The 15993-nt window shown below is 37.8% G+C and overlaps 1 protein-coding gene across 10 annotated transcripts in view; it reads right to left on the reverse strand.

Moving 5' to 3' along the window:
* The window catches only part of GRIP1 (glutamate receptor interacting protein 1), a 920176-nt gene that overhangs the window by 79709 nt on the left and 824474 nt on the right, over positions 1 to 15993 (reverse strand). For all 10 annotated transcript variants that reach the window (XM_053716876.1, XM_053716872.1, XM_053716874.1 and 7 more), the window contains 5 exons: positions 8869 to 9014; positions 8687 to 8767; positions 7137 to 7206; positions 6612 to 6757; positions 1337 to 1481 (listed from right to left, as the gene is read on the reverse strand). In XM_053716876.1, coding sequence (XP_053572851.1) covers positions 1337 to 1481; positions 6612 to 6757; positions 7137 to 7206; positions 8687 to 8767; positions 8869 to 9014 — 588 coding nt within the window. The remainder of the gene's footprint in view (positions 1 to 1336; positions 1482 to 6611; positions 6758 to 7136; positions 7207 to 8686; positions 8768 to 8868; positions 9015 to 15993) is intronic.

The raw sequence follows: 15993 nt of genomic DNA on the forward strand, positions 1-15993 counted from the left end.
TGTGCTTGCCATGACATACAGCGTTTCGTATATTGATTGAAGGTGCATATGATACATTACTGACTGGTGATCGTTGTCCACTGTTCCATTACGACTGGGGACCCTGAGGCTAGTTCCATTTTGGTTGTTTGATTCTTATTTTTGTTTATAATTCTATTATAAGCATGCTATTCACTATGACACGTTTTGCTCAGCAACCAATGAGATTTATGTATAATAGGGGTGTGTACTCAGAAAATGGCCTGGATTGGCCTATTTTTATGGGAGGGTGTTAGTATATATATATATATATATATATATATATATATACTGGTATATATATGTGTGATTGTGTGTGTGTGTATGTTTTCAAACTCATCTGACGGACTTATATATGTGTGTGTGTATGTTTTCAAATTTATCTGACAGATGGGCTAATATATATGTGTGTGTGTGTGTGTATGTTTACAGACTTATCTGACAGATGGGCTAATATATGTATGTGTATGTTTACAGACTTATCTGACAGATGGGCCAATATATATATATGTGTGTGTGTGTATGTTTACAGACTTATCTGACAGATGGGCTAATATATATATGTATGTGTGTGTGTGTGTGTGTGTATGTTTACAGACTTATCTGACAGATGGGCTAATATATGTGTGTGTGTGTGTGTGTATGTTTACAGACTTATCTGACAGATGGGCTAATATATATATGTATGTGTGTGTGTGTGTGTGTATGTTTACAGACTTATCTGACAGATGGGCTAATATATGTGTGTGTGTGTATGTTTTCAGACTTATCTGACAGATGGGCTAAGCAGGAAATGGAAAAAGATATTTTAAATATGCGTTTCATAATTAGCTCCCTCACATTTACACATACCCGACTGTATAAACATATATAGCAGTCAGTAGGGAACACAAGAAGATGATGTGAATGTATTTTCCATAACTGGGAACAGCAAAAACACACAAACATTTTCAGAGGATTCACTGTCCATTCAACTAATTATAAATATGTTCAGTAGTTATTTATTTTATTTCTATGCAGTCATCAGGTGTAATATGAATATGAAATAAAATAATACAGTTTGTGATAAAGCAGTACTTACTATATGCTCAATAATTTGAATGTTCTGCTTATATTAGGTACAGCTAAAACACCCATGAAGAAATAATATAAATAAAAAAAAATTTTTTTTAAAAAGGATATTCTTTTCATATAAAAAATAAAATATAAGCACCACAATGGCTAATTATGGCTAAGGTTGTGAAAACGTCAGATCATTACCAAGAAATGTAAGTAATATGTTGCACATACAAGTCTTAATGATCATATAGTACATTACCTCTCCGCTAATCCACCTTTAGTGAGACTCGAGATGATAATTGGATCAAAGGGTTCTTCCGTGCCAGATATAGTAATACCCAGCGGGCCCCCATATCGCTTCAGTTCCACTGTGTAAATGATAGCTCCAGTGCTCTCCTGTTCATCTATAGCAAGTGACAAAACGGATATAACTGGTCTTGTGTCTCAATCTCACTGCTGAGATAATTTATAATTAATTACAGACGGTTAGGAGATTAACTGCTTTGCATCTTTATTAGTCAACATGTCATCACCGTGTAGGCTGCCAAAAAGACAAATTTACTATGGCAATTTATATTTTCCACATCAGAGGTTCTGCCATGAATAGAAAAATACAGAGAATCTTTTTCATTTTTTTTTATACCTTTAGTGATGTAAATCACTTTGCAATATATTCTACTCATTGTATTAATTTAAACAAGAATAAACATATTAGGATTGGTGTAAAAAACTAATTCTGTTGGGCATGATTTAATTCTTCATTACATGTTTTACTATTTAAATTAAAAAACAAGCAATTAAAAGGGACGTGAAACCCATTTTTCTTCTTTCATGATTACGATAAGACCAATAATTTGTAAACAACTGTCTAATTTACTTAATTTCTTAATTTTGCTTCATTCTCTTTGTATCCTTTCTTGAAGAAGCAGCAATTCACTAATGGGAGCTAGCTGAACACATTGGTGAGCCAATGACAAGAAGCATATATGTACATGCACCAATCAACAGCTAGCTCATGAGCCTACCTAGGTATGTTTTTCTACAAAGGATACCATATAAACAAAGTAAATTAGATAAAATAAGTAAATTGGAAAGATGCTTAAAATTATATGTGCTATTTGAATTATGAAATACTTTTTTTTAGGTTTCAAGCCCCTTTAAATGTAATTTTATTGTGTATTCTGCCCATTTCCTTAAAAGTAATTCTAGAAATTGTGGCTATTCTGCTGACCCCAGAGAGAGGATATAGTAGATCATGCAGTATCCAGAACCCTGACTCTAAAGCATTCTACACAGTGATTGCTTGATTAGTGTAAGATCTCCTTTAGAATGTTTCCTAATAGGCTACAGCAAAGGAAATAAAATAAACACTAAAGAAGCTGTTTAAGGATATGTCCAAAGACGGCAAAGTATGCAATTTAAACATTCTATATGTAAGACCTTTGTAATAAAGGATTAATACTTTAATACTTTAATTTCCCTTTTCAGAAAAATATATAATTTCAGTATTATGTGAGATTCATGGATTCAGTTGTTTTATATCTACATACCACGTTTAACAAATCCCAGGCTTGGTTTAGTAATGTACTTTCCTTTGGAATTAATATATATTACTAAGGCACACACGCACACACACACACATATATATATATATATATATATATATACATATATATATATATACACACATTAATATATATATATATACATAAATATATATATATTATACATACATGGGTGTGTTCTTTAACTCTAGCATGTAAATCTATAAAGGGGGGATTGTCAGTGTTAATGAGGCATATATTTATTGCAAAGGATAGAATAAGCGCCACAGGTTAAATTACCCTCTAGCTTTATTCGTGAGGCCTCCTAGCTGGCCTCAAATAGACTGTCAAATAATTAGAAAATGTATAAAGGGCCTAATAGGCTGGGTAATGTATAAAATAAATGTGCTGACCAAATCTTAAATTTCCATTATAAAAATTCCCATGATAAAAATTAGAATCCCATAATAGAGATGAGATTAAATAAAATTATTAATTTATTACAACAAGAAATGATGACATAAAAACAATAACATAAAAACAATGAATATAAGCAGTAGTACAATGTAGATAGGGTATCCCAGGCCAACGTGAAGTAAAAAATGGTGAAGTAAAAAAAGGTTAAAAAATGTGAGGAAAAAGTTAATATTGTATGATGAAAAAATATATGTTAGTGAAAAAATAAAAATAAAAATGAATATATATATATATATATATATATATAATGTAAAACACTCAAAAATTGCAGTGAGAAAATCAGTGGTGAAAAATGGAAAACAAACAATCCTTCAAATGTGATCCTAGTAGTGGTCGTGTCTTTGCATCTTATTGTTGAAATGTCCTAAAAAAATAAAATAACATAGTATAGACCATATAGATAAAAAATACAATAATTGGAAATCTGCTTACCCACTGTCGACGCGTTTCGGCCCCTGTGAGGCCTTTTTCAAGACAATAATAGGACATTTCAACAATAAGATGCAAAGACACGACCACTACTAGGATCACATTTGAAGGAGTTTGTTTTCCATTTTTCACCACTGATTTTCTCACTGCAATTTTTGAGTGTTTTACATTATATATATATATATATATATATATACAAATGCAACTTAAAAAGAAAGGATTGAACATATATCTAAGTCAATCAAAGCGGGACACTGGCTGCACCAAAGGTCTATCAAAAGCTTTTATTATCATGAGACTCAAACAGTTTTAACAGGCCGTCTACCCTCCACCCTATTCCTAAAACCGTGCAACTACAACCTAATGAATTACATAAACATTAGAACAAGCCGGCCGGCTGACAAGCCAAAATGCAACAGTAACAAAATATTTCAGCTGTGATGTTATGCGACCATAAAAATATGAACTATGTGTCAAAGTTGACTTCCATATAGTCCATTTAAATTTACACGGGGCCCCAAAAATTGCAAGTGTCCTACTTGTTAAAGGATATTAAAAGTCCAGACACTTAGTGTTTAAAACACGCTCTGGTAAGTGTAATTCCTTCAGGTATCAATGCAATATGGTAACACCTTTCTGCTGTGCTCATTCATGCTGTGCATATGACTGGCTCCATCGGCAACTGAATCATTAGAATAAACAACGCACTATGTACCATGGCAGGACAGACCAGGCCGTCCACCGCAAGACTATCCAGCCTTATAAACAAATAATCTCAGCTGTACCTGCTTTCCAGTTGGATCAACCTGAAATGTTCATTGTTTGCTTTCGGCTTCTTCACTTGCTCACCGCCATGTACGCTTCAGCGTTGTTATACGAATTCAAATTTCGCTGGTTTGTTCACAGCTGTTCACCTCCTGTGCATGCTCAATCATGACGCGTTTCTCCCCTCCCACATAGGGCTGAGTGTCGGGGCCTCATCAGATGTATTGATTGAGGGGTGTGTATAAGCTTTTATACTCTCATTGGCTCAAAAATCCACCCCTTTAACAGCATTCGCTTACTTGACAGCTGATTTTCAACAACTCTTATTCACTACGGTTTGAAATTGCACAGTGTCGGAACTGATCATTACTATATATACTATTTTTAATTACCACATCATGGCTTTCATATGCATAGAATTATCTTGCAGCTTCACATTAGAGAATCGGTCATATGCATAGAATTATCTTGCAGCTTCACATTAGAGAATCGGTCATATGTATTTTTATTTTTTCACTAACATATATTTTTTCATCATACAACATTTTTTCACCTTTTTTTACTTCACCATTTTTTACTTCACCACATCAGTTTTGCTATTTCCACCATTTTAGACTTTTTGTGACTCTCACAATTTGGACACTTAATTTTGGACATCATTATCTGTTGGACATTATTTGGACACTTATTGGATCTGGATTTTATGTACCGTTGGCCTGGGATACCCTATCTACATTGTACTACTGCTTATATTCATTGTTTTTATATTATTGTTTTTATGTCATCATTTCTCATTGCATATATTTATTGCCTGGAACAGAAGATCCCATATGGTTTTTATTCTGTGGGCAGTGAGATACAAGCAATGCTCACAGGTTCCATGATTTTGCTTTAAAATGACAAATAAACTGTTTCTCCCTTCAGTTTCATACACATGAAAACACTGTAATAAAATTGCTTTGTGCAGGTACACAGCAGTGATGCATCTCCTATATCTCATTATCATCAGTTATTCACCCATTCAGTGTTTCTATTCCCATGCACCTCACATTAGTAACTCAAACTCTAATTACAAATAGTCTGCGATAACTCACCTATTTAAATCAGTATACACTCACCTTTCACACCAACATCAACCACCTCCTACCAACACCTGCTTGGTGCATATATCACAAATCAATGTCTATACATATGCAGAACAAAGCATTAATCAGATAATTTAAACAATTGTGATCAGTTAGAAGTTTTGCAATAATACAGATATGCACATTCTGCAATGGAAACTATTGTAACTATAGGTGTGAGCAGCAGATTTATTTAGGGTTTGCACCCAGAGATATTGTTTTTTTAGGTGAAAAAATATGTGAAAAGAAATGACGTTCATTTTAATCCATTGTAATGAAAATAAAACCAAAGAAAATAACGTGTAAAGGGGAGAACTTTACTTAAAGGCACATACTCAACAAATATGACACAAAATACCAACATTTCCTTGTAGTGATAAACAGACACACAAAGTATAAATTGTAAACCAGAGAACTTAAAGGGACATGAAACCCATTTTTTTTTTCTTTCATGATTCAGAGAAAGCATACAATTTTAAACAACTTTCCAATTAATTTCTATCATCTAATTTGTTTCGTTATCTTGGTATCCTTTGTTGAAAATCATATCTAGATAGGCTCAGGAGCTGCTGATTGGTGGCTGCACATGCATGCCTCATGTTATTGGCTCACCCATGTGCATTGCTGTTTCTTCAAAAAAAGATACTAAGAAAAGGAAACAAAATAGATAATAGAAGTAAATTGGAAAGTTGTTTAAAATCGTATTCTCTATCTAAATCATGAAATAAAAAAATTGGGTTTCACGTCCCTTTAAAGCCTCTACATGCAGGATTTCTGCTGCAGTGCTGGGAGTCAGTAACTACCAGGGGCATTAACATATTGCCTCCTTGTGCTACTGAAGCTGTTGACATCATGCTGAAAACTGTGCAGGACATGGTGACTACTACCACCATGCAGTGCTCAAATTAAAGTATGATGGCAGCTACAGCAATGAGTAAATTAAATCCTAATCTAGTGGGCGGGGCCTGCCCCGGGCTCCTGATGCCAATGACCCCTGTCTGCACTTTCCCTCTTGCTTCCAGTAGATTGAATAGTGAGGGGCTTGCAAGTATTAATAGTTCCAAGTGGCCCTAGGTGACAGCAGTGCACTGGTACAAATCACACGGTTGTGTCATTCAGCTAAGTCTTGGGTCGGCTGCATTAGGGTCTGCCTGGGCGCACACTTATGGCTGTAACCTTTCAGTTTTCTGCTTACCTGAGTTATCTTCATCTTTTCGGATTTTCAGCTTCACCAGTTCTTCACATTGCTGTAGGATCTGAACGGCATCTTCCATTGAGCAGTTGTCTAAACGGATGTTGTCTATGGCAAGTAACTTATCTCCAAGTTCCAGTGTTCCAGTGCTGCAAAGGTGATGTGTAATACATCGGGCTTGTTTTAGTAACGTGTCACTACAGCTAATACAAAGTCTAAATTTTATTTAGGGTTCCAGCCTTTTCAAATGAGGGTATTTATGGTATTATTAATATTACTTAAATGATTATTGAACAGACAGAAACTTGCAAATGGAAGAGACAGATGAATAATTCAGGGTAGAGAATCAAGGGCTTGGTTTAAAGCCTCTCAGAATATCAATCATAAACATAGAAAATCAGAGAACAACTGGTATATGCATAGGACTATCCTCAGGGTTAATTCAACCTAGACTTACAATAAAATATGGAGGCCTAGATAGACCTTCTGGTTTGCAAATAATGTTAAATAAATAAGATGTTTACTCACCGATGTGCAACACTTCCTTTCTTAATGTCTGAAATGACAAGGGGATCTCCTGATTTTCTACTTGAAGGAGCTGTGCAACATACATAGAAAATGCAGTAAATGATTTGTAATCACATTTTATGTCAATTCTACTATGATTATTTCTAAAAACATTTTTGATTTTTTTTTAATGTATAATTTGGAGTGTAAGAAAACCACACATAGATCTTATATAATGCAGAAATGTGAGGGACCTGCAGTACGTGTGCAGGACATAGGGTTGGGTTGCCACCTTTTTTTAAAGAAAAAAAAATTACTGACTATGCTCATTAACATATTTGCATAAATTATTACTCAGCATAAATCAGAAACTAAAAATGCAATGACTGATTTTAAAGGATTATTTGTTTAGAATTTGTTTCTTACACGCTCAGAAATAAAGCTTTTCTATGTTATTTATATTGACCTGCACCTTAAAATACTGGCCATGTCAGTAAAATACTGGCTGTGTGGCAACCCTAGCAGGACATGAGCAAGCAACATCGAATGAATCCCCTAGAGGACACAGTATATGGGGGTTAAACGCGTGTTGGCAGTTGTTTTGACAAAGCTCTTACTCTATCCTGTGAAGAGAGAACAGTATTTTGAGCAAGACTTTCCGATTACTTCAAATCAAAGGTGGTATGCTGCAATAATGTAAGTGCTACAATGCTTAAAATTTAAATATCTGTGTACAGTTAATGTCCATTAGGAGGTGCATCATCCTACACAGTGGTTTTCATAAGCAAAGGACCTCCATCCATTTATTGTTCTAAAATAGGAAAACCCTGCAAATTGTGTTTCCTAAACACTCAAAGCGTTGATTTACACCAAACTTATACCTAAATTATAAATCACGTATTTGACTATACATACAGCAGAACTGAGTTAATTGTAGACTATCCTTCATACTTAAAGGGATATAACAGTGCTTTTTTATTATAACAGTTAAACAGATTAAGCAGTGGCTTATACTTAATAGGAGCAACACTGAGAATTTCTAAGAGCTCGTTTTGCAAGAAAACAAGTACGTTTTTTGCAGTTTTTTAACACAAGCTATTTCTATTCATGTTTGCTTTGATATATATATATATATATATATATATATATATACTTATTTTTTTAACTAAAGGAGGAGCACTTTTTTTATAGTGCTTTAAGTCTCAGCAATCTATATCTATTTTCAGTACCTGACCTTCTCTTTATTCATTAATTTCCCTGTTCTTTTAACAGTTGCATAGTTTTCCCGGAGCCTTTTCTGCATGTTAACATTTCCTTTCAATTCTCCTAATGACATTACTGGCCTATTTATCTCTCCCCTGGTTCATTTATTAAGCAAGTCATTTAAGTCTCACAGGAGTTATCTGATTTATTTTAAATGGTCTAAAATGTAGGTTTAACATTCACATTTTGCAACTAAGCATAAAGTGGCATAAACCAGCAGTAATTGTCTTCTACAGACTGGGATGTATTAACATATTAGCTGAAAGCTGTGGCATTTAAGGGGTTCCTACTTGACATGAAGTACTTACAGCTTATGGTGATGCCCAGTTCCACATTGTGTTTCTTTGGTAGTTTAACATGAAATGTCCCACTGCTCGGTATCACAGACTCTGTAAGAGATCATGAGCAGTTTATAAACAGATTACAGAAGCAAATACTCTTTATATACAGGCACAACCAGAGACAGCAGCATGATAAGTTGTCTGCTAACCTGCAACATCAAATTCAATTTCCAGCGTCACTTTGCCGGCAATAGCCGAATCTCTTAACAGCTGATTGGCCTCTTCGAAAGTGCTGTCCTCTGTCTGTACGCCATTAATTGCTATCACTCTGTCTCCTACTTGAAGAACGCCACATCTAGATACAGATAGTTAAAATTAACAGTTAAAGGGACAGTCTACTCCAGAATTATTATTGTTTAAAAAGATAGATAATCCCTTATTACCCATTCCCTAGTTTTGCATAACCAACACGATTATATTAATAAACCTTTTACCTCTCTGATTACCTTGTATCTAAGCCTCTGCAGACTGCCCCCTTATTTCAGTTCTTTTGACAGACTTGCATTTTAGCCAATCAACGCCCTCTCATAAGTAACTCCACGGGCGTGAGCACAATGTTATCTATATGGCACACATCAACTAATGCCCTCTAGCTGTGAAAAACTGTCAAATGCATTGAGATAAATGGTGGCCTTCAAGGGCTTAAAATTAGCATATGAGCCTACCTAGGTTTAGCTTTAATCTAAGAACACCAAGAGAACAAAGCAAATTTGATGATAAAAGTAAATTGGAAAACAGAATTTATGCTTACCTGATAAATTACTTTCTCCAACGGTGTGTCCGGTCCACGGCGTCATCCTTACTTGTGGGATATTCTCTTCCCCAACAGGAAATGGCAAAGAGTCCCAGCAAAGCTGGTCACATGATCCCTCCTAGGCTCCGCCCACCCCAGTCATTCGACCGACGGACAGGAGGAAATATATATAGGAGAAACCATATGATACCGTGGTGACTGTAGTTAGAGAAAATAATTCATCAGACCTGATTAAAAAAACCAGGGCGGGCCGTGGACCGGACACACCGTTGGAGAAAGTAATTTATCAGGTAAGCATAAATTCTGTTTTCTCCAACATTGGTGTGTCCGGTCCACGGCGTCATCCTTACTTGTGGGAACCAATACCAAAGCTTTAGGACACGGATGAAGGGAGGGAGCAAATCAGGTCACCTAAATGGAAGGCACCACGGCTTGCAAAACCTTTCTCCCAAAAATAGCCTCCGAAGAAGCAAAAGTATCAAATTTGTAAAATTTGGCAAAAGTGTGCAGTGAAGACCAAGTCGCTGCCTTACATATCTGGTCAACAGAAGCCTCGTTCTTGAAGGCCCATGTGGAAGCCACAGCACTAGTGGAGTGAGCTGTGATTCTTTCAGGATGCTGCCGTCCGGCAGTCTCATAAGCCAATCGGATAATGCTTTTAAGCCAAAAGGAAAGAGAGGTAGAAGTCGCTTTTTGACCTCTCCTTTTACCAGAATAAACAACAAACAAGGAAGATGTTTGTCTGAAATCTTTAGTAGCCTCTAAATAGAATTTTAGAGCACGGACTACGTCCAAATTGTGTAACAAACGTTCCTTCTTTGAAACTGGATTCGGACACAAAGAAGGTACAACTATCTCCTGGTTAATATTTTTGTTGGAAACAACTTTCGGAAGAAAACCAGGCTTAGTACGCAAAACCACCTTATCTGCATGGAACACCAGATAGGGCGGAGAACACTGCAGAGCAGATAACTCTGAAACTCTTCTAGCAGAAGAAATTGCAACCAAAAACAAAACTTTCCAAGATAATAACTTAATATCTACGGAATGTAAGGGTTCAAACGGAACCCCTTGAAGAACAGAAAGAACTAGATTTAGACTCCAGGGAGGAGTCAAAGGTCTGTAAACAGGCTTGATCCTAACCAGAGCCTGAACAAATGCTTGAACATCTGGCACAGCTGCCAGTCTTTTGTGAAGTAAAACAGATAAAGTAGAGATCTGTCCCTTCAGAGAACTTGCAGATAATCCTTTCTCCAAACCTTCTTGTAGAAAGGATAGAATCTTAGGAATTTTTATCTTGCTCCATGGGAATCCTTTAGATTCACACCAACAGATATATTTTTTCCATATTTTATGGTAAATTTTTCTAGTTACAGGCTTTCTAGCCTGAATCAGAGTATCTATTACAGAATCTGAAAACCCACGCTTTGATAAAATCAAGCGTTCAATCTCCAAGCCGTCAGTTGGAGGGAAACCAGATTCGGATGTTCGAATGGACCCTGAACAAGAAGGTCCTGTCTCAAAGGTAGCTTCCATGGTGGAGCCGATGACATATTCACCAGGTCTGCATACCAAGTCCTGCGTGGCCACGCAGGAGCTATCAAGATCACCGAGGCCCTCTCCTGATTGATCCTGGCTACCAGCCTGGGGATGAGAGGAAACGGTGGGAATACATAAGCTAGGTTGAAGGTCCAAGGTGCTACTAGTGCATCTACTAGGGTCGCCTTGGGATCCCTGGATCTGGACCCGTAGCAAGGAACCTTGAAGTTCTGACGAGACGCCATCAGATCCATGTCTGGAATGCCCCATAATTGAGTTATTTGGGCAAAGATTTCCGGATGGAGTTCCCACTCCCCCGGATGGAATGTCTGACGACTCAGAAAATCCGCTTCCCAATTTTCCACTCCTGGGATGTGGATCGCAGACAAGTGGCAGGAGTGATCCTCTGCCCATTGAATTATCTTGGTCACTTCTTTCATCGCCAGGGAAGTCCTTGTTCCCCCCTGATGATTGATATATGCAACGGTCGTCATGTTGTCTGACTGAAACCTTATGAATTTGGCCTTTGCTAGTTGAGGCCAAGCTCTGAGAGCATTGAATATCGCTCTCAGTTCCAGAATGTTTATCGGGAGAAGAGACTCTTCCCGAGACCATAGACCCTGAGCTTTCAGGGATTCCCAGACCGCGCCCCAGCCCACTAGGCTGGCGTCGGTCGTGACAATGACCCACTCTGGTCTGCGGAAGCTCATTCCCTGTGACAGATTGTCCAGGGTCAGCCACCAACGGAGTGAATCTCTGGTCTTTTGATCTACTTGAATCGTCGGAGACAAGTCTGTATAATCCCCATCCCACTGTCTGAGCATGCACAGTTGTAATGGTCTTAGATGAATTCGTGCAAAAGGAACTATGTCCATTGTTGCAACCATCAATCCTATTACTTCCATGCACTGCGCTATGGAAGGACGAGGAACAGAATGAAGTACTTGACAAGAGCTTAGAAGTTTTGATTTTCTGACCTCTGTCAGAAAAATCCTCATTTCTAAGGAATCTATTATTGTTCCCAAGAAGGGAACTCTTGTTGACGGGGACAGAGAACTTTTTTCTTTGTTCACCTTCCATCCGTGAGATCTGAGAAAGGCTAGGACGATGTCCGTATGAGCCTTTGCTTTTGACAGGGACGACGCTTGAATCAGGATGTCGTCCAAGTAAGGTACTACTGCAATGCCCCTTGGTCTTAGAACCGCTAGAAGGGACCCTAGTACCTTTGTGAAAATCCTTGGAGCAGTGGCTAATCCAAATGGAAGTGCCATAAACTGGTAATGCTTGTCCAGAAAAGCGAACCTTAGGAACTGATGATGTTCCTTGTGGATAGGAATATGTAGGTACGCATCCTTTAAATCCACGGTAGTCATAAATTGATTTTCCTGGATAGTAGGTAGGATCGTTCGAATAGTTTCCATTTTGAACGATGGTACCCTGAGAAATTTGTTTAGGATCTTTAGATCCAAAATTGGTCTGAATGTTCCCTCTTTTTTGGGAACTATGAACAGATTGGAATAAAATCCCATTCCTTGTTCTCTTATTGGAACTGGATGTATCACTCCCATCTTTAACAGGTCTTCTACACAATGTAAGAATGCCTGTCTCTTTATTTGGTTTGAAGATAATTGAGACCTGTGGAACTTTCTCCTTGGGGGTAGTTCCTTGAATTCCAGGAGATAACCTTGAGAAACTATTTCTAGCGCCCAAGGATCCTGAACATCTCTTGCCCAAACCTGAGCAAAGAGAGAAAGTCTGCCCCCCACTAGATCCGGTCCCGGATCGGGGGCTATCCCTTCATGCTGTTTTGGTAGCAGTGGTAGGCTTCTTAGCCTGCTTACCCTTGTTCCAGCCTTGCATTGGTTTCCAGGCTGGTTTGGGTTGTGAAGTATTACCCTCTTGCTTAGAGGATACAGAATTAGAGACTGGTCCGTTTCTGCGAAAGGGACGAAAATTAGGCTTATTATTAGCCTTAAAAGACCTATCCTGTGGGAGGGCGTGGCCCTTTCCCCCAGTGATGTCTGAAATAATCTCTTTCAAATCAGGTCCAAATAATGTTTTACCTTTGAAAGGAATGTTAAGCAATTTTGTCTTGGAAGACACATCCGCTGACCAAGACTTTAGCCAAAGCACTCTGCGCGCCACGACAGCAAACCCTGAATTTTTCGCCGCTAATCTAGCTAATTGCAAAGCGGCATCTAAAACAAAAGAGTTAGCCAATTTAAGTGCTTGAACTCTGTCCATAACCTCCTCATACGAAGATTCTTTACTGAGCGATTTTTTAGTTCCTCGAACCAGAAACACGCTGCCGTAGTGACAGGAACAATGCATGAAATTGGTTGTAGAAGGTAACCTTGCTGTACAAAAATCTTTTTAAGCAAACCCTCTAATTTCTTATCCATAGGATCTTTGAAAGCACAACTATCTTCGATAGGAATAGTAGTGCGTTTGTTTAGAGAAGAAACCACCCCCTCGACCTTGGGGACTGTCTGCCATAAGTCCTTTCTGGGGTCGACTATAGGAAATAATTTCTTAAATATAGGGGGGGGAACAAAAGGTATGCCGGGCCTTTCCCACTCTTTATTTACTATGTCCGCCACCCGCTTGGGTATAGGAAAAGCGTCGGGGGGCACCGGAACCTCTAGGAACTTGTCCATCTTACATAATTTCTCTGGAATGACCAAATTGTCACAATCATCCAGAGTAGATAACACCTCCTTAAGCAGTGCGCGGAGATGTTCTAATTTAAATTTAAATGTCACAACATCAGGTTCAGCTTGATGAGAAATTTTTCCTGAATCTGAAATTTCTCCATCAGACAAAACCTCCATCATGGCCCCTTGAGATTGGTGTGAGGGTATGTCAGAACAGTTATCATCAGCGTCCTCTTGCTCTTCAGTGTTTAAAACAGAGCAATCGCGCTTTCTCTGATAAGTAGGCATTTTGGATAAAAGATTTGCTATGGAGTTATCCATTATAGCCGTTAATTGTTGCATGGTAATAAGTATTGGCGCACTAGATGTACTAGGGGCCTCCTGTGTGGGCATAACTGGTGTAGACACAGTAGGGGATGATGTAGTATCATGTTTACTCCCCTCATTTGAGGAATCATCTTGGGCAATATCATTATCTGTTGCATTACTGTCCTTACTTTGTTTGGACACTATGGCACAATTATCACATAAATTTAAATGGGGAGACACATTGGCTTTCATACATATAGAACATAGCTTATCTGATGGTACAGACATGTTAAACAGGCTTAAATTGAAAGTAAAGTTTGCTGTATTACTATGCAAATATCAGCAATACAGCACAAATCAATGGCACTTTCATTCATGAAAATTTAAATGTTTACCTTTATTCGTAGTTTTATCAGGTTTTAGTCGCAATCTAACAAGCTTACGATTCAACCCGTGATATATTTTTTTTTTATCCTGCTGGTCACGTTTTCAGAACAGCCAATTGACTTGCTGGCCGTTAGGCGGCCGTCATTTGACGTCACCGCTATCTTCTAAGCTCTGCGCATGCGTAAGATTCCTTCCTCTCCCTGGCGCGGCCCCGTTTAGCGCAAGTTTACTAACAAAACCATCAATACGTAGCAAGCGTGTTTATAACAAGCATTAACGCATGCGCATTGTGCACCGTCGTCGAGGATTGCCGCATGCGCACTGGTTAACTTGTCCGGGCACGAGCATTGTAAGCACGCTCTATACAAACAAACAGGAAATGGATCGTGGGCGGAGCTTTAACGGAACGGTAGGGGAGAACCAAATACATTTACTAACGAAATATGTAAGGTTAAAAAAAAAATAAGTTAGCGACAGTTTATTTTAAAAGGTGATAGATTAAATAATCCTTGCAGAAAGTCAAAACTTTACCTTCACTTTAAACTTGTCAACAAAGCACAAAAAACGTTTTAAAATAAAACCGTTACTGTCACTTTAAATTTCAAACTGAAAACACTTTATTACTGAATATGTGAAAAAGTATGAAGGAATTGTTCAAAATTCACCAAAATTTCACCACAGTGTCTTAAAGCATTAAAAGTATTGCACACCAAATTTCAGAGCTTTAACCCTTAAATTAACGGAACCGGAGCCGTTTTTACATTTAACCCCTATACAGTCCCAGAATGAGGCTCTGTCTATAACTAGAAAGGCCCCCATCTGAAAAAGGTGTCCAACACAGTGCCTGCCGTTTTTCTAAACGTTCCCCAAGATTATAATACCAATAATTAGTTAGAATCTGCATAATATGCCTAGTAAAGCAATTGTTTTAGCCCAGAAAAATGTCTACCAGTTTTTAAGCCCTTTTTGAAGCCCTTTATTCTTTTATGTTTAACTAAGAAAATGGCTTACCGGTCCCCATGAGGGGAAATGACAGCCTTCCAGCATTACATGGTCTTGTTAGAAATATGGCTAGTCATACCTTAAGCAGAAAAGACTGCTAACTGTTTCCCCCAACTGAAGTTACTTCATCTCAACAGTCCTGTGTGGAAACAGCAATCGATTTTAGTTACTGTCTGCTAAAAATCATCTTCCTCTTACAAACAGAAATCTTCATCCTTTTCTGTTTCAGAGTAAATAGTACATACCAGCACTATTTTAAAATAACAAACACTTGATAGAAGAATAAAACTACAAAAAACTCTTAACCATCTCCGTGGAGATGTTGCCTGTGCAACGGCAAAGAGAATGACTGGGGTGGGCGGAGCCTAGGAGGGATCATGTGACCAGCTTTGCTGGGACTCTTTGCCATTTCCTGTTGGGGAAGAGAATATCCCACAAGTAAGGATGACGCCGTGGACCGGACACACCAATGTTGGAGAAAGTTGTTTAAAATTGCATGTCCTATCTGAATCATGAAAGTTTAATTTTGACTACACTGTCCCTTTAAGTCATGATTTATTACATACTTTGTTATTTTTCATTTTGTTGTTAGTAGACAGGGAACAGTGAATTAGAGGGTGAAAATCTAT

Source organism: Bombina bombina, chromosome 6 (assembly GCF_027579735.1).
Source record: "Bombina bombina isolate aBomBom1 chromosome 6, aBomBom1.pri, whole genome shotgun sequence".
NCBI classification, from domain to species: domain Eukaryota; kingdom Metazoa; phylum Chordata; class Amphibia; order Anura; family Bombinatoridae; genus Bombina; species Bombina bombina.